Source organism: Mesocricetus auratus, unplaced genomic scaffold (assembly GCF_017639785.1).
Source record: "Mesocricetus auratus isolate SY011 unplaced genomic scaffold, BCM_Maur_2.0 Super-Scaffold_100004, whole genome shotgun sequence".
NCBI classification, from domain to species: Eukaryota; Metazoa; Chordata; class Mammalia; order Rodentia; family Cricetidae; genus Mesocricetus; species Mesocricetus auratus.
Window position 1 is genome coordinate 98,836,368 of NW_024429189.1, and position 25,688 is coordinate 98,862,055.

A 25,688-nucleotide genomic window follows, 5' to 3' on the forward strand; every position below is an offset into this window, starting at 1 on the left:
CCAATACCAGAGAAAAACAGCATGGTGAGCCTGAGCAGGCCACAGTACCTTCACAGTCCTCTCACAGATACCCACAAGCACTCTGCTGAGACACTGTCTGATTTCCTAGTTAACAAACTCCCAGGTGTCAGGGTCTCATCTTGGAAGTGATGCATCAAAGGACATTGGTGGCCACATATCCTGCTTCCCACGTTCCCTGCCTGCGTGAGAACCAGACAGCCTGACTGCAAGCTTGGGCTATGAAACCACCCCCATTCTTAGAAATGTATAAGAGATCCAGTGTCTGGAAAATGGCTCAGTGCTTAAGAGCATTTGCTGCTCTTCCATACCTGGGAACGAGCACAGTTCTCAGTACCCACTTGGTGGCTCACAACCATTTGTAGGGGGATCAAACCCCCTCTTCTGGTGTTCGAGGGCATAAGCATGCATATGATGCACATAATGCATGCAGACAACAAAACATATAAAATAAACATCTGTAGAGGAGGAGGCCTTCACTTCTGTATTGTGTGCATCCTAGTGGAGAGTGAGCATGCACGTGCAATGTTGCTTTAACAGGTATTCTGCACGTTGGCTTAAGGAAATCTTCAGTTTTGGTTGGGCTGCCTGTATGAAATAAGGAAGCCCTGCAGGCAAATGCTGCATTCAAGTAACTTGTTAGTACTCCAGCCCACGATTTTTCCCTCGACCCTGTCCTCCTTGGGAGTGATGCCCAGGTTGGCTGCGTGTTTAAGGCTCTCTTCCTTCTGAACTGTGTGTTTTGCTTGTGTTACTGAGAGGCACAGGAGAGGCTGACGGGAGCCAAGCAGACTCCCCACAGCAATGTGTGAGATAAGGGTGAACATGAACCAGCCTTGCTTCTCAGACTGAAGATGCCACCTCCTGCAGAAGGTGTTCCTGGGTATCTGTCTGTCTTGCTATCACCTGGAGCTCAGCACTTTAGAATTTTTAGTTTTTTAAATTCATATTTATTTACTTATTGTGGGATGGGGGCATGTGTGGAAGCTAGAACACAACTCCTTGTGGAAGTAAGTCCTCTCCTTCCACCCTGTGGACCCCAGAGATTGAACTCAGGTTATCAGGTTTGACAGCACTGTCTTTACCCACTGAGCCATCTCCCTGGCTTCACTTCTGATTAAAACAAAACAAAAACCCAAATAACCCAAAACCTTAGCATTTCCATGTGTGCCACATGTGTATTGGTCCCTGGTGAGTTCAGAAGAGGCATCACATCTCTTGGAGCTGGAGTGACAGACAGATTTGAGTGCTGTGACTTGAGCTTGGGTCCTCAGGAAGAGCAGCAAGCCCTCTTCACTGCAGAGCAATCCCCCCCGCACACACATTCCCCCATTCTCATTTTTCTGTGCAGAATATGCTGCTTTTATTCTGTGCCAGACTTCTGGTCCAGGTTCCAACCTCTGCCCACCGGGGAAGCTGCCGTGGGCACTTTGCTCCCTCATGTCCACACGAGCAGCTGCTTTCCTGAGTGGAGGAGAGGCCAGAGAAACTGCAGGCTCTAGGTTCTCACAGGTTTCTGTTCCCTTGGTGTACTTGGCCCTGACCCCCACACCAGTGTAAGGGTGAGTAGCTGGAGGAGTGGCAACTTCACCTTTCCCAGCTGTTGGTAGGAGCGTGGCGTTAGGATGGGTGTTGGCCTCTTGTCTAGAGGGTGCTCCTCACTAGGGCTCCAAGGTGTTTATTTCAGAGAGACCCTGAGGTTGCTCATGGGGGACAGGTGAAACCTAGGGCGTTCCCTTCCTTCAGACCTTTTCCATTTCGTAGTCTCTCATCCTAGTCACCTGGGGTCTTGGTAGTGACGGCTTTGTGAGGGTTCTTTATCTCCTTTTACTGATTGGTGTTTCAGGGTACCTTTTTTTCCTCTTTTAAAGGGAAGTCGAGTCAGATTTGGGATGGTGTCGTGTCAGGCTTGAGGTTCATAAAAGGCCCCTGAAGACAGTTTTACTATGCATCCTTGATTGACTTGAAATTCCCTGTAGGCCCAGGTAGGCCTCAGACTCAGGACAGTCTCCCTGCCTCATCCTCCTGGGCTGAGATGACAGGATTGCAGGTACAGGCTGCTGTGCCTGGCCAGAGAGGTTCTTGGCATCCTTCCCTTAGCTTTTCCAGAATTGGCCTCTGTGTTTGTTCTTTCCTGCCTGGGGACCCAGCAGTCTCTGTGAGTCTCCTTGACAACAGGAGAGATAAGTTAAAAATAACCTTGTGCTGGGCTTCCCTGGTGCTTGGCTCAGTTGCCGGAGCTTCTAGATGCTCCTAGAGTATGTCAGTGAGTGCTTACGATGGGGATGGAGGGGGGGGGACTGACATTTTGAAGCCCCGAGATTTAGGAATCAGACTAGATCACCACCATTGTTATCTTGTCTTACTTATAGGTAGTTGGTTGCTAGTACGATATAGATTGGAAACTGATGTTGGTGGTGCTAACTTCACTTCCTCTAACTGAGAGGACCCATCATGGAGGTGTTAGTGTGTCTCTGTGACAGTGGAGTAGGACACAGCTCTGGTGGAATTTGCTTATCTCTCTTCAGGGAATCCCTATACCAGCATAGAGGATATAGATCCATGTAGTTAGGTAGTGTGCCAGCTTAGCATGTGCAAGTTCCTAGGTTTAATCCCCAGCGCTGTAAAGCAAAGCAAACAACACACAAACAGGAACTCCCAAAGGATTCCGATTCATCTGGGTCAGTGGTGACACAAGCTGTGACTTCTCCCTGGGTACGCTGTGTCTGTCGCTGTCTCTTATGTCAGCAGTCCATGCTAGCCAAGGCCCTCCATGTCAGGGTTTATCAGTTGTAAACTGATTTAGCTGTGGCCATCTTTTAGGACAGTGACTGGATCTCTCTGTCACACCTGGGATTAATCCCCCTCCTCCCTCCATCCTTTAGTAGGCATTTTGCTGTGGGCCAGACACGAAGAAATGAGAGCAGGATGTCATGGTCCAGACTTTAGAAGTTGCCTGGGAAACTGTTTTATAAAAGAACCCAGGGTGAATAGAGCATGAGGTTGAGGGAGAGAACATGTCTGTGACACAGAGTTCTTAAATAAGGGATACATTTTAAAAATTCCTACAAATGAGTAAGACAGAAAGCTCAGAAGAAAAACTGTCAATAGCTTGACAAACATTTCACAAAAGATATTGCAACAGTCAATTATCGTGAAATTATGCGTGGGAGAGATTAAAATTTATTTAACTTGCAAAAAGTGATGGTTTTTGTGTCATATTTCGCAAGGTTTTGAAGATGTGACAAAATGTCAGTTTTAGTTTATTTTGTTCTGAATTTCATGGTGAAGAATAGATTGAATTCCAGACTGAAAGAAAATGTAATGGGGTGAGCATGTTGAAGTTAGAAGACGTGGGCTAGCCTGGGACATTGGGCTAAACATTTAGCTTCCTAGAGCCTGTTTCTTGTTTGTAGACAGGGCCTTTCTTCCTAGTTGCGTTCTGAAACTCACTGGGAGGTGGTCTGAACTTCTCTGTGTGTCAGGTTGGGGGCAGTGCAGGAATTGCTAAGTGGTGCTGTTGAGTTCTAAGTGATCTGATTCCCTCCACCTCAGTCCAGTTGCCTCTAAGAAAGAGAAGATCTGGGTAACAAGATGGTTTGTAGGATCAGAATAGTCTGTTGCTTGGTCCTGGGGTAGAGTTTGTGGCTGGTGTACTTTTGTTCCTCTCTCTCTGGCAGAGGACAAGGTCAGTTCTGCAGGTGTTTCCTTTGAGGATAATCCTGCATGCAGCTCTCTGCAAGTTACATTTCAGAGGGGTTGCTGATGATCGGGGTCATGTGTGGGGAAGGCAGAGGGAGGTACCCAGTTCTGGCTAGAGCATTGATTTGAATGGACCAGAAAGGTGGGGCTTCTGCTCTGTGGCAGCTTTCACATACTGTATTCTTGTCAAGTCCAGAAGTCTTCTGGGCTTTGGGGCATGGTGGTATTTACTAATCTCTGGGGGGTAAGAAGCCATACATCTGGCTTCTTCTGAGAGCCTGAACAGTGCCATGACGGCTCTGGAGGTTGTGAGAGTCCACAGGATGCCATGGCACAGTAGAGCCTCCCCCTCAGGCTCAAGAGCCCATAGAGAGGTTGTTCAGAAGTGGATAGCTATTTCTGGGTGCTTGTGGCTTGCAGGGATGAGCCTGGGATACTTATGCAAGGAATGGCAGGCTCGGGGGCCAGGCCCTCAGGAAGAAGGCCACACCTCCTCCTGTTTGCATCCTTGGGATACAAGTGAGCCGTGTCTGTCTTTTCCTACCTCCCCTGCCCCCCATGGTGTGCATGGCACAGGATTCCTGTGTCCCATCTGTTCTGTGACCTCACGGTACCAGATGCACTTTGAGTTCTTATCCTGTATCTTCTCTTCTCTGATAACTACTCACATCTTAGTAGTTAACCTAGCAGTTTTGACCTGTGCTCTTCTGTTTTTACCACGTAGGAATCAGAATCAGAAGCCAAGATCGATGGAGAGACTGCATCAGACAGTGAGAGCCGAGCAGACCCAGCTCCCCCACCAGCCTCCGTAGATGACACCCCAGAGGTCCTTAACAGGGCCCTTTCCAACTTGTCTTCAAGGTAACCATCTTAGTGGTGCACCATGCCCATTGCCATGTAAGACTGATGTCTTTAGGATCTCTGGTTCAAGGTTGTTTTCTCTCCACGTATATCCACTGTGAACATTTCTTTCAGTTCTCCAGGAAGACTAAGAAATGTCTCAGCGTAAGTGAATCAGGGGTAAAACTTCTGACTCTCAAGTAAACCAGTCCTCTATCACCAGCTGGTGCGTGCCTGAGAAGCACAAACTATAAGACTCCAAAGCATTCCCTGAAAGTGTTTCTGTGTGCCTTCTGTGGATAAGAGCATCATGAATCCTGGGTTCAAAGCCTGGCTTACCATTAGCTTGCCATCGGATCTGTTTCCATTTCTCAGCATAATGTGTACAAATATTACATATTGATTTAACAATGCCAGTTGAAGTAAAACCTATTTAGATTGTTGTATTGGGGGTTGGGTGGGTCAATACATAAAGTTCTTATAGATATGCTTGTTGCATATTTGTGATAGTTGGTACTCTCTTTGTCTAAGATGGCTGTTATCATTGTGATTTTAAGGCCATGCCATGTAGAAGCCAGCTGTAGGAGAAAATGATTTAGCCTTAGGATTAAATGGTCATGGAAGCCATCCATGTAGACACAGAAACAGCACACTCACTATCTTACCCCTGTTCTCCCACACCACCCTCGGGGTTTGTTTAAGGAGTGTGTTAGTGTGACTTCTGCACATGTTGAGCTTGGCAGTGAGCAGGCATTGGTGCCAAGGTCCTGTCCTCACCAGCTGTGCATCTGCTGAGGTGTGAGGGAGGTGCTCTGGAGAGGACGACATTTGGGACCCTCCAGTCTCACTTCTTTAGGCTGGTGCTGTCGTGCTCTCTGGGCTGCTGACGGGTCTTTCTCTCTCACCTAGATGGAAGAACTGGTGGGTGAGAGGCATCCTGACTTTGGCCATGATTGCATTTTTCTTCATTATCATTTACCTGGGACCAATGGTTTTGATGATGATTGTAAGTACCATTGTAAGCCATTTCAGTGCTGCATCCAGCTTTTCCTGGGGTCTGTCATCTGCAGTGCCTGCTGCCCACAGTGCCTTGTGTTGGGTTGGCTCTGGGAATCCGTGTAGCCCCAGGTTCTCAGATCCTTGTGTCTCAGAGCACCTGTAACCTCCCATATCTCACATGACAGCTGTGGGGTCACTGGCATGAACGGTGGCCCTGTCTGTTGGTTTGTGTGAGACTCTCGTTTCTTGCTTCCCTGGGGCTTTACTCACAGACTTAGAACATTCACTGAGAAGTTACAATCCACAGGAGTTCAATCTTCCCGACTGTTCTAGTTTGCCTTTCTGTTGCCATGATAAACGCCATGGCCAAAGGCAACTTGGGGAGGACAGGGTTTACATGTCCTGACACAGTCCATCATGGAGGAAGTCAGGGTAGAAAACTAGATGCAGGAGCTGAAGCAGAGACCACGAGGAACACTGTTGACTTGCTCAGTCTGCTTTCTTATACATCCCAGGATTACCTGCCCAGTGCTGGCAGCACCTACAGTGGACTGGGCCTTCCACATCAATCAGCAATGAAGAAAATGCTGCATAGGCGTGCCTACAGGCCGGTCTAATGAGGCATCTTCTCAGTTGAGCTTCCCTACTCTCAGACCTCGTTTAGTTTGTGTCAGGTGAACAAAAACCTAATCAACACTTAGAACCCTGACGGACAGTTCTAGATGATGACAACTTGATGTTGAGCAAAGCCCTTCTCCCCTCCCCCCCACATGTGTATGTGTAAGGGTAAAGAGGGAAGATGATTGGCTTGAGTCCTGGAAGGTTCTAGAATAAGAGGTTAATCAGGACATGAGGGCTATGCATTTTGCTATGAGCAGTTGTGACTGACGTAAAGGCTGTGTTACCCTTGGGTGGTATGAGAGCAAAGGAGGAAAGCAGAATCAGTGTAAGATGGAAACATTCTTAAGTGCTGAAGGCCAGTGAAGACCATAAGATTCTTCTGTTTTTCAGGTGATGTGTGTTCAGATTAAGTGTTTCCACGAGATAATCACTATTGGCTACAATGTATACCACTCCTATGACCTGCCCTGGTTCAGGACCCTCAGCTGGTAAGCTCCCTTGGTCTGTGGGGCACTTTGCCTGATGTAGGTGATGTGATTTGTGTCAGGTACTTAGAGTGTTGGTGGCCATAGACCTACACAATGTCTTTGAGCCTGTGTCTTTCATAGGCTGGATTGTACAGCTATTGTTGAGGAGTCTTCAGGAGCTGGGGACTTCCCTATAAGTAACGTGCCTGTGACTGGGTTTACCTCAGTAGTAGGATTCCCTAGATTCCTACAGCCAGGGATTTTGCACCCCCACCTGAGATCAGTGTAGCTTTATGCTGCAACCCAGCCCTTCACTGGAGTCATCCGGAGCCGGCAGGTTCTGGTGTGGGTGTTGCGCTCTCTGGAACTTGATTTCCTCATCAGTACAACGTATTGTTGAGGCCTCCTCTGTCGGAGCCCCACATCCTCTAAGGCGCTCAGGGTGCCAGCATGGTTAGGATCTGAGCTCCTTCAGACACTCTGTGTTTTTCTTCTCCTAAAACGGCTTGGCTCCTTAGCAGCAAAAGCTAAATAAAGAACTGTAGCACATATGATTTCTGAGCCCCTTCCTGACCCACCTGCTGTTGGCTCCTCTGTCCTCAGATGGTGTTTCATTCTAGCAGAGCTGGAAGACTCACTGACTGTGCTAATTGCTGTGTGATTTAATGGGCTGGGCAGTAATGATTTGTATGTAAGAAACTTGGTTATGGAAGGAAGCTGACTTGCTCAGACTTGGGTACACTCTTCCGTGTGTATTGCATCCCTCAACAGTACAGGCTGACTCTCAGCCTCCCCCTGCCCTTGTGATTGCTCTCTGGGCTTAGATGTTGTTCTCCTTGTGGCTGTTCTGTAGTTAGACAGCTGTGTTTTGAATTTTGTTAATGTACTCTGGAGACCTGACCCTTGCTGTGGTCACTTTGAAAAGGAAAATTTTCCACACAATTGAAAATAAACCCAATGTGGGAGTTTTTGTACTTGATAATTAAAAGATGGGAAAGAGAAGCTCCTTGATTTCTTCTGTTGAGGGCTTGGGGTGACCAGAAGCATAATGGAGGTGTTGATTGGGGCTCCCCCTCATGTTCCTCCAGTTGAAGAGAGGATGTAAATCAATGTGTACTTAGTTCTAGGTGAAGGATCTGGGTCACAGCCAGGCTTCCAAAGGGGCAAATGTCCTGAGATGGAGCCTAATTGCCTAGGAAGTCATCAGCTACTGCTTGCCATCAAAATAAATATGATGTGGTAGACGGATGCCAGATCATTCAGGCCATGCAGCTTTTGTTTTTTAATTTAAAATAAAATAGTGTTGGAGCAACAAATGAAAACAATGGGTTGGTGAAGGAGGTGTTCCAAGCCAGGAAGAGGTAAAGCAGGACAGACAGTGACAGAGAAGTGGAGAGTTCCTATGGGAATTGTGGGAGTGAGCCTAGGGAGGTGGGCTGAGGCAGGATTAGGTGTGGGAACACCACAAAATGGAAATTCCAGGTTTGTAATAAAGGGAGAGTAAATAAAATGTGCCATAAATTTCTAGATCAGCTCTCAAGGTGGTGGGCTGTTCTCCCTTTTTGGGGTTTTCTGACGGCTTCTTGGAGGAGAGCTGTTGCACTCCCCTGGCACCATCTTCTTATTTCCAGGTACTTTCTCCTGTGTGTAAACTACTTCTTCTATGGTGAGACAGTGACAGATTACTTCTTCACTCTGGTCCAAAGAGAGGAGCCCTTGAGGATTCTCAGTAAATACCATCGGTTCATTTCCTTTACCCTGTATCTCACAGGTATGTATCATGTGTTTCCCCCAGTTCTCCTCGGGCATCCTGTTCCTCTGCTTCATTTGTAGGAGTTGGTTAAGGTTTTGTGATGTCAGTTGATCATGCTAGAAAGAGAGCTCTGTCTTACATTGGCTGCAAACTGGTTTCCCCCCATGGACCTTGAAATCATTGTAATGCTTGTTACAAATAAGTTAGTCAATGGACTACTTAGCTCAGCTAAAGAAAAAGAAAGAAATGCAGTGTGATTCATTTTATCCTCTCTCCTCCTGTCTCCAACTAGGGTTCTGCATGTTTGTACTGAGTCTAGTTAAGAAGCATTATCGACTGCAGTTCTATATGGTAAGGGGAGTGTGTGGGGGAGAGGGGTGAACGTGTATGTTATGGGGGTGTGTGAGAGACTGAAATTGATTTATTGGTTTCTTGAAGAGCTACAGAAACTAACCAGCTGAACTTGTTGGCCAGATGATTTGTAGAAATTCATCAGGCCTTTCATGTTTTCTTTGACAAATGAGAACTTGATATGATTTGTTCTGTATTCTGGAACCTAGAGCAGGAAGAACAAGAGTCCTGCAGTCCTTCATCTAACTAGACCAGACATTCAACTTACATGCTGAGGTCTTTCCTCTGGGCATCTGAAGGTGGGAGGGCCATGCTGCAGCCATACAGGCATTGCTGCAGGCCTCCATCTCATTCATTGTTTGGTGCTGGTCGTTTCTTGCCTCAGCCTGAGAGCATCTGAGTGGGAAAATGAAAAGTTCCCAGGTTCGAGGGCATGAAAGAACTCACTCACTTGTAGGGTGCAGACCCTGCTAGTTTCATTGTTGTTTGATTGGGTATCACTGTGTAGCTTAGGCTGGTCTCACATTTGCAGTTCTCCTGCCTCTGGAGCACTGTGATTTCAGGCATGCCTCACCCATGTCTGACTTAGTCCTTGCTTTGATGGGACTGTCACTGAGAAGGACTATGTTACTTCCAGAAGTTTGTTCTATGCTTCTCACTGCCAGTAAGTCAGGTATTAAAGCACGTCTTACCTATTTCTCACGAGTTTCCCATTTGTTCCTTCCTGTTCTTTGAAGTTGGTTTTGCAATAAACTTGGTAGGTAGAGTTCCTTTCCTTCTCTTGCAGTTTGGCTGGACCCATGTGACCTTGCTTATTGTCGTAACCCAGTCACATCTTGTTATCCATAACTTGTTTGAAGGAATGATATGGTAAGTAGGGACACTGGGACACTGGGACATTGCCTTTTTTTTTTCCTCTTTGGGGTTGGGGGTTGTTTCTCATATACAGGTATGCTAATGGCCTCTGCCTCCATTTTCAGGCTTCCTTTGTGTCCTCCATTTTCAGGCTTCCTGTGGGCTGGTTTACAATGTGTAGCTGATTAAGTAGGTCTGATATGGCACCTGATTTGAATTTCTAGTCCATTCCCAGGTGATGTAGAAGGTGTTGTTCAGAGCCAGACTTTGAGATGCTCTAATCTAGATTGACAGGTTCATTGAAAGTTAAAGAACTGAAGGTCAAAAATTGTGGCAACAGACTTGATAATGTAGGTGAGATAGTCATGATTTCCTACAACTTGTAAACAAGAAAGGTAATGAAGATACACATGTAGGCAGATCTTTCTGTCCCACAAGCCAGCTCCCAAATAATCACATGGAGACTTTTATTAATTAGGAAAGTTAAGCCAATAGCTTAGGCTTGTTTCTAACTAGCTCTTATAATGTAAATTAACCCGTTTTATTAATTTACTTTGTGCTTTATGGCTTTATTACCTTTACTCTCTATTGCCCATGCTGTTTTCCTGCTTTCTCCTTACCTGACTGGTGACTCTGCCTTCTTCTTCCCAGCATTCTCTCTGCCCTGAAAATCTTGCTTAGCTATTGGCTGTTCAGCTTTTTATTAAATCAGTCAGAATGACACATCTTCACAGTGTACAAAAAGATTATGCCACAGCATATACACTTGAATGGGTCAGTAATTATAGAGGAGCTTTGAAAGCTGTTAATTCCATACTTGGCAAAGAAGAAACGGGATCACATGGGTCATGAACTGATAGTTACCTGATCTTACAGAAGATCGTACAGAGGGAGGAGATGGGAAACTGATTTCCTTTATGGTTAAAAATAAATAAAATGCTGGAGAATTGAATCTGGCAGTGGGCCAGAAGAACAGTATGCTACATCTGTGTGATTTGATTTAAGTGTGTGGTTTCACCTGGAAACTTGTCTGTTGTTAGTCACAGGCTGATTGGAAAAGCAAGATGCCCTTAGTGGGATGGTTAAGACATTGCTGGTGTAATGAGAGAGATAAGCCCACAAACATCATCTCAGAATGTGTTCACCTCTAAAGAGTGCCTGTAAAATGTTAGCCTTATGTATTATATTTAAAACAAGTTAATGGCCCAGGGAGGTAACAACTAGCTCCTTCCCTGTCTGGGTTTTTATTAGGTATTTAAGAGTGCTAAATTCAGGGCTAACATACCATGAAGATCATTTGTGATTAATACTAGCGTTTCTACTGAAGACGCCATCATAATTCTGTAGAACAGAGATGACTGGAAGCATTGATGAAGGAAATGCTGAGGGAGTTGGAGGTGAATAGAGTGAGGATGTTCACTTTCAACTCCCTCAGAGTAAGCCAGGAAATATGATTTACATATAGCATATTGAACTGTAGCAGAAGAACTTAGAACAGTGTCAGAATGAGGAGAGGAGGGGACTGGACCAGTTCTGTTGGGAAGGACATGTCAGCAGAGGAGGAGCAAGGAAGAAGTAAATCTCTGAGCACTGGATTTGTTATAACCATGGAAGTGTTTTTAAAACCTCAAAACCTGCCCCCAGCGACATACCTCCTCCAATAAGGCCACACCTCCTAATCCTTCCCAAATAGTTCCACCAACTGATGACCAAGTATTCAATATATGAGCCTATGGGGGCCATTCTCATTCATACCATCACATTCTACTACTTCTTGGCCCCTCTAGGCTTGTGACAAAATCTCATGCAAAATGCATTTAGTTCAACCTCAAAAATCTCCATAGTTTTTTAGACTCAATAGCTTCAAAGTTCAAAATTTCCTCTGATATTCAAGGCAGTTTCTTAGTTGCAATGCCTCGCAAAACCAAAAAGCAAACTATGTGCTTCCGACATATAATGGCACAGCATTTATATTTCTATTCCAAGGGAGGAAATGGTGCTTAGTGAGGAAATACTGGACCAAAGACAAGACTTAAAACTGGCAGGGCAAACTCCAAATCCTCTAGTTCTATGTCTCATGTCGAAGGCTTAGATGTCTCCTCCCCACTTTGCTGGCTACAGCACACTTCTTTTCTTGGGCTTGTTCTACTCACTATGTGCAGCTCTCCTTGGCTGCTATCCCACAGCTCTGGTACTTCCAATATTCTGAGGTCTACAGTACAGTCTGGGTTTCACTTTAACAGCTTCACACAATGACCATTATGGGCCTCCATTCAGGACTCTCCTGCCACATGTCTGTCCTCAGCAGCTTTCCTTAACCAAAGGAAGAAGATTCCACAACCCCATTACTTCTGTATCCTTCATGACTAAATCCAGAACCACTTGGTTCATGCTGCCAAATTCTGCTACTTGCTTAGGATGGACCCTGGCCTCTTCCTTGAATAACATTTGCACAGGCTTTGATTGTTGTTGTTCTGAGAAGCAGGTAGTTCCTTAAGCAAAACTTCTCTTTTCACAAGTTGTAGGATTAGCTGGGTGGTGTCTCTTCTTGAGGGTACCACTCACTTTATCCATTTCTCCTTATCTTTGTCAGCACAAACTTTGCCTCCAACCTTACATTTCTTGGTTCTTTTTTTTCTCTTCAAGCTATACATTTTACATTTCTTTTTACCCCCCCCCCCTTTCTCCTTGTCATTGAACATGTGCATAAGAGTGATTACTAAAAACCACAGCAGAGTCAACATTAGGCTGTCTTGAAGTCTCCTCTGTCAATGAAATTAGTCCAAAGCTCTTCAGTTTAGTCTCTGGTGAATTCTTAGGACAGGGGCAAAAGTAGCCACATTCTTTGCCAAAATACCACAAGAATGACCTCTATCTCATTTGCTAATATTTAGTTCTCGTCTGAAACATCTTGAGCTGGGCATCCACAGTCCACACTGCTCTCAGCACTACTAAGCTCTGACTAGGATTGCCAAGTTTGTCCTGTTACAGCATTCAACTATTTTCCTAGTCCAAAGTCCCAAAGTCTTCCACATTCTTCCAAAACAGTATGGCCAGATCTGTTACAGCAATAGCCCACTCCCTGGGCTTTTGTCTTAGTTACTTTTCTGTTGCTTTGACAAAACCATGACCAAATCATGAAAGAAAATTGTATTTGGGACTTATGACTCCAAAAAGAGTCCATGACAGAGATAGAGATAGAGATGGACACGCACACAACAGACACACAGACAGACAGACAGACAGACAGACGGACACACACACACACACACACACACACACACACACACACACACACACAGAGAGAGAGAGATGAATGGATGGCCTGGGCTTTTGAAGCCTCAAAGCCTGCCTCTAGTGACATTCTTCTTCCAACAAGGCCACAAACAGTTCCACCAACTGATGACCAAGTATTCACATATATGGGCCTGTGCGGGTTATTCTCATTCAAACACCATAGAGAGTATTAGTGCTGTAATAAATAGTGAGAAATTTAACTATGACATAATGATGTATATTGCCTAAAAACATAAAGATAATTACTAGGCAAAAAGAAAGATTTAAAATTTTAGGGAATAGTAGTAGGGATGGGGAAATAAGCAGTGCACCCCCCCACCTTGAACAGTTTATTATTTTGCTTATATACTACTTTGTAATGAAAAAGGAACAAATGACATTTATAAAATGCTGTCTTCATTTGTTCTGTTATTCAGTGAACATCTAAATGCCAGTCATGTGCCATGCACTAGGTATGGCATTTTGGTGTGTGTTCCCCACTGCTTTTCTTTAGAGAGTGTCTGTGTGTAACCTAAGCCAACCTTGAACTTAAAGCAATCCTCTCTTACCTTCCCCAGCTGGTGTTAGAGACTTGTACAGCCATACCTGACTTACTTTTTAGATTTTTATTTACAGATATCAGTTAAACATAGTAATGTATCTTATTATGCTTTCATTATGTATACAATGTATTTTCATTATTCACCTTTTATTGCCCTCTCTTACTTCCTTCCCACTTCCACTGATTCCTTTCCTCTTCCCATATTTATTTTCTTCTCAACTTAAGCCTTAATGAGTTACAAATACACCATGAGTTATTTTGATAGTGAATTATTATTGACACTCTTTGGTAGACTTGTTAGAGTTATTTCTCTCTTGGATTTTTTTCCCTAGGTTTATTGTTCCCATTTCATGTGTCATCTGTAATGATATTATGGCCTATATGTTTGGCTTTTTCTTTGGTCGGACCCCACTCATTAAGGTAAGTGGGTCACTTTGATATGAGTTGTCCCAGTGGGTGTAAGGCTTTCTGTATGGCTTGTCTGTGGGTGAAGAGGAAGTCTTGTTGATGTGTATCCACTGTAGTCCTGTCTTCATGTCACTTCGGGGATATGTAAGAAAAAAAAGCTCAAAGAGACACAGGCAAATACTTATTTCAAAAAAATCTACCAAATACACTTTTTTATGTAGACATACTTTTGGGGCTCTGGTCTTTATTTGACTATTTTTATTAATGTATATTTTTATACTATAATACATGTGTAAGTCACTAATGGAATAGAAAGAATACTAACCTGAAGAACATAGGATAGGAAATAAGAAAACCTTTTTTGGGGAGAATTTTGAAAGTGACACAATTAATTGAAGAAGGATTTTATGTAGAAATACTTATTTGTATGGATTTGAGAATGTCTTACTGTGTAGCCCTGGCTGGTCTGGAACTCACTGTATAGATCAGGCTGGCTTCAAAGAGGTCCTCCTACCTCTGCTTCTTTAGAGCTGGGATTAAAGGTTTGCACCATCACACCTGGCTGGAAGTACTTTTCATAAGTAATCAAGCAGCAAACTGGAGTTGCAGACTTATCCTTTGCTGACAGTGTGTTTTCTGTCTGCAGCTCTCTCCAAAGAAGACCTGGGAAGGCTTCATAGGGGGCTTCTTTGCCACTGTGGTGTTTGGCCTTCTGGTAGGTGGTAGCTTCTGTCTGGATGGGGAGGGCACAGGGCACCACACCATCTTCAAAGGCCTATGAAGGAGTGGAGAATATGTCTTCCCAAACCAGAGACTCTTCTCCTGCCTTGCTGACCTTGCTCAAAAGAGTATGTTCTGTAACTAGCCTGGCAGCTTCCAGTTTTCAAGTAATTGTATAGGGGCCCATGCATCCCTTATATGTCCTCTTATGCCCAGGCACCTGGTAATACTAAGATTGGGGTGATGACTGGCAACTTGGAATAAGGGGTGAGGTAAAAAGTGTTACTTCACTCAAGATTTTCTTCTGCATATGACTTGCCTGAAGGAGTATAGTCTTCTAGCCCCTTTGAGGACACCATTCCCTGTGCTGATCCTCAGTCCTTCCCTTTCTAGTGTTGGCTGACTGTCACTGTACCCCACACACCCCCGCCGTGGCTTCTATGTAGCACTGACTTTAAAGATTCTTAGCACAGTAGGGCAGGGCTCCATAGGTGGGAAGAATTGTCTTGTAGGTCTTTGCTCAGATCTTTCCTGGGTTTTCAAGGTTTGTGTTTGGATATATATGTGTGAGTTCCAAGTAAGACACACAAACCTTTTTGCTTAACAGTTCAGGTAAAATATACATGTGGTGAAACAAAGCATAAACCTCTCTTTGAGCCATGGCGTCCAGTGAACAGGGTGGGAAGTACTCTGAGAGACATGGCCCGGTCAGGTGCTGGCCAGCCAGGCTGGATGTGTGCAACTAACTGGTGTTCCTGCTTGCCCCTCTGCTCCTCATCCCTAGCTCTCCTATGTGATGTCTGGGTACAGATGCTTTGTCTGTCCTGTGGAATACAACAATGACACCAACAGCTTCACTGTGGACTGTGAGCCATCTGACCTATTCCGCCTGCAGGAGTACAACATTCCTGGAGTGATCCAGTCAGTTGTTAGCTGGGTATGTACTGCTTTCATGGGGGTGACTGCAGAGAGGAGTTCTCCAGGGATATTAGCTTCTCCTCTCCCAGATCTGTGAGCTCTGGGTCAGGACCAGGGTAGAGGAGACCTTTCCCCAACTTCATGTCACTTAGAGGAATGGTTCTCCTATTGTGTGGGTTCCTAGAGGATCATGGATCTCTTCAAAGGGCTCTGGGAAATCCCAGCTGCTTCCCGAATAAAATGTGCTTCTTTCACTGGGATGGCATCTTCCTGATGAAGAATTAGTGGTTAAAACTTGTGTCACTTGGGTATGAGTTAAAACCACTGCACTGCCTGGACTAGCAGCTCACTGCCTGCTTCATGCTATCCCCTCCTGGCAAGTGTAGACAAGCCACTTGCTCTTGTGAATGCCCTTGATGAGATTCTAAAATTAGCAACTTCATTAAAATATTCTTGATCCTTGACACCATTTTAATATTCTCTGTACTGAAATGGAAATCTTTTTGCCAAATACTGATGCATAGTGTGTCCCAACAAAAAAATGTGTTCAGTTGTTTAAATTGTGAGCTCAATTAGCTGCTTAGTTCTTAGTATAGAGTTTTTTTTTATTGGAAACGGCTTGGGTATATAGTGGACATTTTTCTTGAGAAGAATGAAATAAGCCTGTCACTTCAAAGAAAATGACTGATAGCAGTTGTTACCAATGATAAAAATCCACATTTCAGGTGAAAATGAGAATTTTCAAAGTGTGCACCTGTTGTAAACATGTCGGCTTTCTGGCACTTAAAAGCTCTCTGACATCCCATAACAGAATGTGCCCATGTGTGGAAGAGTTGCATAACAGTGACCTGTTTCTTAGATGATCAGTGTATGGTGTTCCACAGTTTTGTATGGTATTCCACAGTCATGTCTGGATAAAAGGTTCACCTGCAATACATTGTAGACCAATGGATTTATGTGAAGAAGTGCAAAGAATTCTTTAGGAGGATTTCAGATTCTGCACTGTAGCTAACTTGGTCTGGCTTTTGTTTTTGTGAGACAGGGTCTCACTATGACTTGTAACTCTTCTGTCCCCCGAGTGCTGGCATTGTAGGCGTGTGCTCCCACATAGCTTGCAGCTGCTTCTCTTCTCCACATGTGTGTGCTTGCATGAATGTGTGCATATTTGCAGGTGTGTGTGTAGGCCCATGGTTGGCGGCAGAATCTTTCTCAATTGCTCTTCTACCTTATTCTTTTGAGGCAGGGTTTCTTGAGTAAATCATAAGCTTACACTATGGCTTCTTGCTAGCTTGCTCTGGGATTCTCTTCAGAGCCTGGAATTACAGGGGGCTGCTTACACACTTAACATTTCCATGAATTCTGGGGAGCCTAACTCTGGTCCTCTGGCTTGTAGGGCAAGTACTTTAACTGATGAGCATCTCCCCAGCCTGCCCCTAAGTTTTAAGGAACTGTGTCTGTCAGGTTCTGACGAAAAGATAAAGAATACCCACAATTCTCTGAGAAGATTGCCGAAATACTCATCTTTTTGAAATTACATTCTCTGTAAGACTAAGGAGGAATTTCCTCATATATTGTCTGCAAAACAGTGTAAGAAGTTGATTGCAGAATTTCTCCTTTTGTTTGAGACAAGTTTTTATGTGGTTTAAACTGGCCTTAAATAAACTCTCTGTAGTTGAAGGTACCTTTGAACTCCTTATCCTACTGCTTCTGCCTTCCAAATGCTGGGATTATAGGCATGTACCACCACTCCAGGCCAGAATATCTTAATGTCTACCATGGGGCCAGATGTTAGAGACTTAAAAGCATGGGCCAGCCTTTTTTAAAGGGTCATTTCTTTGTTATGTATGAGTGATGAGTGTTTTGCATACATGGTTGTATGTGTATGCCGTGCCAGTGGAAGACAGAAGAGGGTGGCAGATCTGTTTTGGTATATTTGATCACTATGAAAATCAACCATGGGTCAAGAGGCCAATCCAGCAGCTAGTTGAAAAGAAGTGACCATAGGGAGTAAGAGGGAGTCGGGAAAACAGCTAGAGAAGTAGTGAAGTACAGGAAATAGTAGGAAAGGACTTTGAGTTTGGCAACTTTTTTGGTTTGGGATGGTGGAAGAGAAGCTCTCTTCTTTGAAGTTGGCTAAAGAGGAAGGTCAGCTGGTTGCCCCTTGGCCTCTGTGAGCTAGCAGGTTTTCACCCCAGCATCTGACTCTCAAGTCTTTATTGGTAAAATGGTAAGATTGAGATTTAATTTAAGAACCACACAGATCTCCTTGAACTGGAGTTATGGGTGTTTGTGAGCCACAGTCTGTGCTAGAAGCTGAACCCAGGCTCTTTGCAGAAACAGCAGGTGCTTCTAACCACTGGACCATCTCCCCAGCCCTTTAGTCTTCTGATTGAAAAGAGAGAAGACTAGTTTTAGTAATTTGTTCCATTAGCTGTAAAAAGTCAGACTTGCAATTCCTTGACTTTGATTTCACTTATTCTCTTTAGAAAACAGTGAGGATGTACCCTTTCCAGATCCACAGCATTGCCCTCTCCACCTTTGCCTCGCTCATCGGTCCATTTGGAGGGTTCTTCGCAAGTGGATTCAAACGAGCCTTTAAAATCAAAGTAGGGAAACACTTCTCTCTACCCCTCACTCCCTATTGCCCTTCCATGTTCTCCTCTCTGCCCTGCTCCATCAGCATTCACCCCTTTACCACACCAGCTTATGCACCCTGGCACCTAATGCCTGCTCTTTTGACCCATGTACTGAATTTTGGGGGGCAGTAAGCAAAAGTAAAAGTCAGTTTTTAGTTGACTTTTTTTCAATTTACAATTGTATTCTGTGATCACCTGAGCATTTGATTTTACCTATACCTCTCCATCGCCTTCTCTAACCAGCAGGATTTTGGTTATGGGGTGGATCTGTTAGTGTGGGATTTGGTTGTTGGTGACCCAGGCTCATTCTTTCCTCTGCCTCTAACAGGACTTTGCCAATACCATTCCTGGCCACGGAGGCATCATGGATCGCTTTGACTGCCAGTACCTGATGGCCACCTTTGTCAATGTGTACATTGCCAGCTTTATCAGGTATGGTTCCATTCTACCTGAACCAGATGAGCTGGAAACTGCTCTGTAGACCAAACTGGCCTCAATCTTAGAGATGCCCCTGACTCTGCCTCCTGAGTGCTAGGATTAAAGGCCTCTGACTGTGGATGGTGAAATCCTCAAATTAGTTTCTTAAGTTCAGTAAGAACCATACTAAGTGTGAGTGTGGATTTCAGTTGTTACTGTGTATGAATCTTCTGAGGTCCTTCCCTCTCCAAGCATGGTGAATTCAGGGGTCAGAGACCCACAGCCAAGTGGCTGCCCCTGCTCAGGGATGCTTCATTTGTGTTGTAGGGGCCCAAACCCGAGCAAACTGGTTCAGCAGTTTCTGACGTTGCGGCCAGATCAGCAGCTCCACATCTTCAACACACTCAAGTCTCACCTGACTGACAAGGGCATTCTGACCCCTGCCTTGGAAGATGAGTAGTGTCCAGCAGGACCAGGAGAACCGGAGCAGGACTGAGTGAGGGGCAGGCCACCACCAAGGCCAGCCCAGATGCTGTGACTTAGATAATGAAAAGCTTCAACTCACTGTCTTTTTTTCTTTTAAATTTGTTTTGTTTTTTAAGAAAATCTGTATATACAGTCTGTTTATAATGTGGGCTGTGAGTAAGTTATAGCTTTGAGTTGCGAAGAAGTCACAGGGAAGAACAATTTGGGTTTCTCATACAGGTATTGAACACATGAAAGACAGTGCTGCCCAGCTCAGGGGGTCCGGTTGGGGGTTCTAACCCCCACCCATCTAGTTGTTTCTGGGCAGTGTGAGAGGTCATGCATTTGTCTATGTCTGACTAGTAGAGAGACTTTCCCAGCTGGCAGAGCTGTTGCTGATGCCTGTCGCTGGGGCTTCTGCAGGCATCCCTGCCTGGGAGCAATGGAGGGCTGCCTGCTGTAAGAGGGAGGGCGGGAGGGAGGGAGGCTCACTGATCAGATGAGCATCTTGTCCAAGCCAAAACCCTGCAGAGGGCACTTGAGCTTTGCTTCTAGTTTGCTTTCACCATGCAGACTGAAAGAAGATTTCAGACTTTGTTTTTCTCAGAAAGCATGAAGAATTTATGAAGTCTGGAAAGAGAAACCCACACTGTAATATTTCAAATGTATGCAGTAGAAGGCACTGTCGAAACCTTTCCTGCCATTCAGGCTCCAGGGGCTTCTGGAGGAGGTCCTGCAGCCTGCGTCTTTCAGAGCTGAGGCTTCACGCGTGTGCTGTGGGTTTGCTGCTGCTGAACTCTTCCGGGGACCTCTGCGAGGGGGGGAGCACACCCTTTGCCTGGAAGCCCACTTGTGTTGCTGCTGTGTTGTGTATATAGCACTCGAGGTGAGTGTGTGTCTGTGTGTTTCAAAGTCACTTGTCTCCTATATGAGTTCAGTCATCCCTGGACTTCTCAGAGTCCCCGAGTCTTGCTTAGAACTGCAGCAAGCCTAATCTCAAGACTCAGTATACACTTTTTTATGAAATGTGGCCACTTTAGATGTAGTTTGTACTTTGCTGGGGACCTCTTGCTGTTGTTTGTGTAAGCTGTGATTGTTCTTTTCCTTCCTAATCATAAGTGAGACTGATAAGTTGGGAGGCTGCTTCTTTGTCAGGCCCAGGAGCAGTTGGCAGAGAGGGAGCTTGTCCCCAAGCATGTTAACACCATGGCCATGGTGTCCCACTGCTGAGGAGGGCACAGTGACTTGCTTTAAGCATCTTGGTCTGCGCCACTTTGTTTTCAAATTAGCCTCCCAGCTCTTCCAATGCAGATAGCACTCAGAATGTCTTTCATGCGCCACCATGTGGCCTACATGGGGGTAAGGGCGGGGGTGGGACAACTTTTTGGTTCTGAGCTCCGACTTCTCTGTCAACGTTGTGGCTTTTCTTTCTCCCTCGGCTCCCAGGGCTGCATTGAACCCGCTGTTGCCTTGGGTTTGGGTTCTCCGTGTGACCCCGGGTGGGAAGCTTTGCTCTCAGGTTCTCCTTTTCTGACTTACCCTGGAAGTTCACGAATTCTGCAACTCTACAGAGAAGTTCCTGTCACTAGAGGCCCCTGTTCCTATTGAGTCATGTCATGGGCACCCAAAAAAGGAAATACACCCAGGTGTGTTTTATGACCGCTCCTAAAGACAAATCAGTGTTTTCTTAAGCTTTTCAGTGGTGGTTAGGGATGAGACTGTACTTTTCTGACTAAAAACTGACCTTGGATCACCAAACTAGATAGAGCTGGGTGCACCATTCCCTAACTGCCAAGACTTACTTGAGCAGTGGTGACTGGGGCTTGAGGAGGTGGTTGCTGGTGTCTAAAAAACTGAAACGCAGTGCTCACTGGAGCTGCCAGCCAGAGGTTTTTATTCCCGTTCAAGTAGCCAGGTGAGCAATGCCACTGTGTGTCTGTGTGGCACATTGTTCCATCAAGCAGGCAGCACTCTAGAGATTACTTTACCACACACCATGCAGATCTTAGTGGCTCACATTAACTTACTCTACACTCATCTTGTTTTGCCAGAAATAAAATTTTTGTGCCTTTCCTTGTCATGAGTTCAGTGTTTGTTACTTTCATGCATGGCTTTATATTTCCCACTTTGTGTGATTGTAAATTCTGTGCAGTTTTAATTTAGAGGGTTTTGTTTTCCTGCTTGTATGCCGTCTCTTCATAGCAGCCTTCCAAGGAACCTCAGATGAGAGCCATGTGGTGGAACCAGGAAGTGTTCCACCTCACAGCGTGCCTGCAGGACAGGATTATCTAGTCCTGCATCCCCAACACCTAAGTACTGCAGTGTTCCTTCTCTCAGGCCCCAGAGACCTGAGCAAGGCCTGAGCCAGGAAGTGCTTAGATGACTTATAACTGGTGAGGTTGGGATTTGGTGAACCCAGGCTGACAGAGAACAAGCCAGGGGGGCTCCCTGATGAGTTCTGCTCATGATGGTTCCTAGGGAAAGGAGCCTTCCCTTTGCATATTCATTTCCACCCTCTTAACCACCTCAGTGTGAAAACAAAGTTCATAAAGTTCATGTTTCTGTTTCACTTGTGAAGGTGAAGAAGTTGGGAGAGTGAGTGTATACACACACACACACACACACACACACAATTTCACAATGTCAGCCTTTGAGTTTCTGCTTTATAACCACATTTAATGTACTGTAGTATGCAGTGCAGTAACCAGTCTTCAGATGTATGAAATCTAACATGTAATCCTACGTAGGTGGACTATGAAACTATTTGTATGATATTTCACCCCTGCTTGCTTTCATCCTGTAACCTGGCCTATGTTATACAAGAAAATTGGAGCAGTGTATTTCAAGGGAATCAACGAAGACCTTGTGGGCTAATTGCTGGCTTGGCAAGGGCCTGATTTGAGTGAGTCCCTGAGGTCAGTCCCTGTGTTGATGGAGCTGGGAGGAGGGGTGACTTCAGGACTTAGGACACAGTGTAGGGCAGTCACTGTTGGTTATGAAGTCAGCCTGGGTAGACTTCCAGGGAAGGCTTTTCCTCACTACCAGTGTGGGATGTCACAGCTAAAGACAGGTCATGTGTTAGGAACATCCAAGGCCATGTTGTCCTTTCTCTTTCAGAGTCTGTGCCCCCACCGTTCCTGCACATGCACTGTGCTCATGGGGGGGGGTGGTTTCACTTTCTCTCAGGCTTCTTTCAGGTCAGGGTGAGGAGGGAGGCCTAAGAGAGGGTGGCAAAGTGACTGCTGCAGATGTAACATGAGGTAGTCAACTATGGGTGAACTATGTCTGGAGCTTAGGGTGCTGAGGGCACCCCGGAGGAACTGTCAGCTTCTGAAGAGAGGAGACTAATTCTTGGGCAGCATTTCAGACTCTTGCTTATCTTGGGTACATGAAACTTCCTTTCCCCGTTATCACTTTAGGCAGTTGCTCAGCATCCTGTTTTTAAAGAGATTATTGGCTTCTACTTCCAGACTCAGTTTCCCTGGTTGAGTTGGGGGCTTTACGGAGGGTGCTGAGGTTTGGATTAAGTGGTAGGGGAGGGTCCTTATTTAAGGGTTTTGCTAGGCCCATTTGTAGCATCCCAGCCAGTCCTCACTCACATCCTTCCAGGGTGAGCCTATGCTTAGCATCTATAGCTTAGATGTGGTCCATCTTTCTGTCGTGTTCTCCGCCCCCCCCCCCCACTTCAAGTTGACTGGCAGCAACCCTACCCAGACTCTGGGCTCTCCTGTGGGTGGAGGCTGTTACCATTGGGTTGCTGCTTCATTGGGCAAGCGGCTCTATTGTTTGCAAAGGTCAGAAAATTCTGGAGTGTGAGCAGTTTAGAGGTGTGCTTTGGATGCTGAAGTATTGGGGTTTTAGGACATAGGGATGATTTTGAGACTATAAGGGTAGAATATGCAAAAGCTAGAGTTTTAGGATCTTCAAATCCAGTGACTGTTGAAGACCCTGTCCCCATCCTTCCCCTTTGTCAGGTGCCTATTTGCCTGGCTCCTTATCTTATTCTCCAGCTGGCGAAATAGCAGCAGTGTGTTATTAGCAATTGCAATCATATAGTGCTTAATATGTGCCAGACACAGTGCTAAGGCTTACATGCATTACTTCCTTTAATCCAGAAGCAGCTCTGGCTAGGTGGTATCCCATCTTACAGATGGGAAAGCTGAGCTCTGTGTTAGAGACTGAGAACAATGTGAGGAAGATGGACCTAAGGCTTACCTGGCTCTCTGTCGGACCAGGTTGTAGACTGCTGGCAGCTGTCTCTTCCCACCAGCTGGCTGTGAGGGTGCCCGTGAGGATTTAATGAGCTAATGCACATAAGCGATTAGCAGGGTACCTGCCACATAGTAAGCACTCAATAAATGGGAGTTGCTTTTTTCTTTTGTTGTAAGCTGAGCTCAGTGAGCAGTTTGGCCCACACTGGTGGGCTGCTGGGTATTCAGCCATCACACTCCCTGCCTGCACATAGTTTGGCGCTTGTGTCCTAGAAAGTGACCACACTGTCCTCCAAGAGAAGACTTCAGTGGACCAGTGGGAAGGAAGAGCCCTGTGCAGCTTGCTGTTTTCCATGGCACCAAGGCCACCCCGACTGAGGGACGATGTGAGGGTGCTTCTGTTCCTTTTCCCTGTGATTGAGATTGCTCACAGGAAGGCTGCTTGCTCTGACCTGGGGATGCCCCAGCCTGGGCAGCAAGGTCCTGTCTTTCTCTGGACTCCACTTTGTACACCAAGGCCTGTACTCTGTTGTACAGTTCAGGACTCCATGGTTCTTGCTACAAGTGGGTAATTTCAGGAATCGAGCAGGATAGAAGGAACAATCCTGAGGCTGAGTGCACTAGCCAGAAATTGAAAGCCCTGCCCATGCTCTTGACACCATAACCCTTCCACCTTGTGTTTCTATCTTAAGAGAACAGGTTAGAGCAGGTGACCACTGGGGACAGGTTATGTGAATGTTTCTGTCTGTTCTAGACTAGCAAAGGATCACACAGATTATTAATCATGGAAAAATGTTTCATTGGTTTTCTGAATGGACATGGGGAATTAGGGAGGGGGGAGAGAGAGTCTGCCTGCCTGCCTGTCTGTCTGTCTGTCTGTCTGTCTTGGCCAAGTCTTCATTCTGACTGAGTGGCATTGGCTAACATAACCCAGGAGATTCTCAGGCCCTGTGAGGAGGAACTACAGTTCTGAAGGTGGAGCATCCCACAGGCCCATGGCTGGAATTCAGGTACTGGAGCTCCTCCTGCTCCTGCTCCTCAGGACTTGGGTTCGCCAGGCTGGTCCTTCCTCCTTCACTGTGCCATCTGATGAACCAGGCAGTCCTTTGTCTGGAGAGAAAAATCCAATGGTAGCAGAAGCCCTGGGGCACTGCTTTTCTAGACCCTGGCCAGGCCCAGCTTGGTAGTTCTTGAAGGACCTTGAATGAGTACAGCATTCAGAAGGACTTGTGACACGGCCATCTGCCCAAGGGAAATTGTAGTATTTGGTGTCACCTTCTTAGTCGTCTCTGTTCTCCTTACTAGAACACGTTTTCCTCACCCATTAGGTTTGTGTGCTGGTTTTGCTGGCTTTCTCAAAGGAACACCAGTGTGGAAAAGGGGGGGAAGAATGTTTTTGCAGTGAGCTGAATGTGCACACATGTTTATGAGAGTCCTTTGTGTGAGGTTTCCTCTCATTTCTTGGTTTCTGTCCTGGGTCACACTGAGCACGTGTCTGAGGCTGAATACAAAGTGGAGGCAGGGAACCAGTCAGGCCCTGGGCGGCAGCTCTTTGTCCACCTCAGGGACTCCTGAGACGCCAGGGGACAGCAACAGGACAGAACAGGCGGGGTGGGAGTCACACAGGCAAAGGTAGACTCAGACAAGCTCAGTGCTCCTCGGTGGCTGCAGGGACCAGAAATCACCCCAGAAAATCCATCCCGGGAGTCCTGGGGCTCAGTGCCCTTTCTAGAGGCCGTGTGGACCCAGATCTCAACTGAGGTTTAACACTTTTCAAACCACAGTGGGGACCACAGTGGAAGACAGAGCAGAGCACCCCCAATTTCTCAGCCTCTTCCGTTGTGTGGAAGGACCTGCTGAATCCAGTTGTATTACACTGCCTGGCTGCTTTCCTGCCCTCAGACTGGGGGAACTGGGACACAGCACTTGCTGTGTGGAATCCATGTGACTATCCTTGGGTCTCCCCAGATAGGCATGTACTTGTGTGTTCCTGCTGTGCCACTTTTCCAACCCAAGTGTCCCTAAATCAGTGTTCTTTCTCTCTGCATTTAGGATTGGTGTAGAACACATGGAGATTCTTTTCAGCACAGTATGAGAATGTGATATATTGTATATTGGAAAGTATTTACCTTATTTATATACCTGAATGTTCCTATTAAACAAATAAACATATATTAAATTCTAGATTGTGTATTGTTTTTAATGGGAGAAACCCTTTAAAATTATTTTATGTGTATGGATGTTTTGCCTGTGTATATGTATGTGTACCATGCATGGCCTGTTGCCTGCAGAAGAGAAGGCATTGGATCCCCCCTGCAATTGCAATTATGGATGGTTGTGGACTACCATATTGATGTTGGGAATCAAACCTGGGTTCTCTAGAAGAGCAGCCAGTGCTCTTAATCTCTGAGTCATTTCTCTATTCTCAAGGAGTTGATTTCTGTGTTTGTTTTTAGACAGTCTTACTGT

The 25,688-nt window shown here is 45.6% G+C and overlaps 1 protein-coding gene across 1 annotated transcript in view; it reads left to right on the forward strand.

Annotated features, from left to right (window-relative positions):
* The window catches only part of Cds2 (CDP-diacylglycerol synthase 2), a 45,070-nt gene extending 19,667 nt beyond the window's left edge, over positions 1-25,403 (forward strand). Inside the window, exons 2-13 of the mRNA XM_005068665.4 lie at positions 4,445-4,581; positions 5,470-5,566; positions 6,571-6,668; positions 8,279-8,418; positions 8,693-8,751; positions 9,539-9,621; positions 13,777-13,864; positions 14,499-14,567; positions 15,357-15,509; positions 17,977-18,096; positions 18,455-18,558; positions 18,871-25,403. Coding sequence (XP_005068722.1) covers positions 4,445-4,581; positions 5,470-5,566; positions 6,571-6,668; positions 8,279-8,418; positions 8,693-8,751; positions 9,539-9,621; positions 13,777-13,864; positions 14,499-14,567; positions 15,357-15,509; positions 17,977-18,096; positions 18,455-18,558; positions 18,871-19,003 — 1,281 coding nt within the window. The 3' untranslated portion in view covers positions 19,004-25,403. The remainder of the gene's footprint in view (positions 1-4,444; positions 4,582-5,469; positions 5,567-6,570; positions 6,669-8,278; positions 8,419-8,692; positions 8,752-9,538; positions 9,622-13,776; positions 13,865-14,498; positions 14,568-15,356; positions 15,510-17,976; positions 18,097-18,454; positions 18,559-18,870) is intronic.
* The last annotated feature ends 285 nt before the right edge of the window (positions 25,404-25,688 follow it).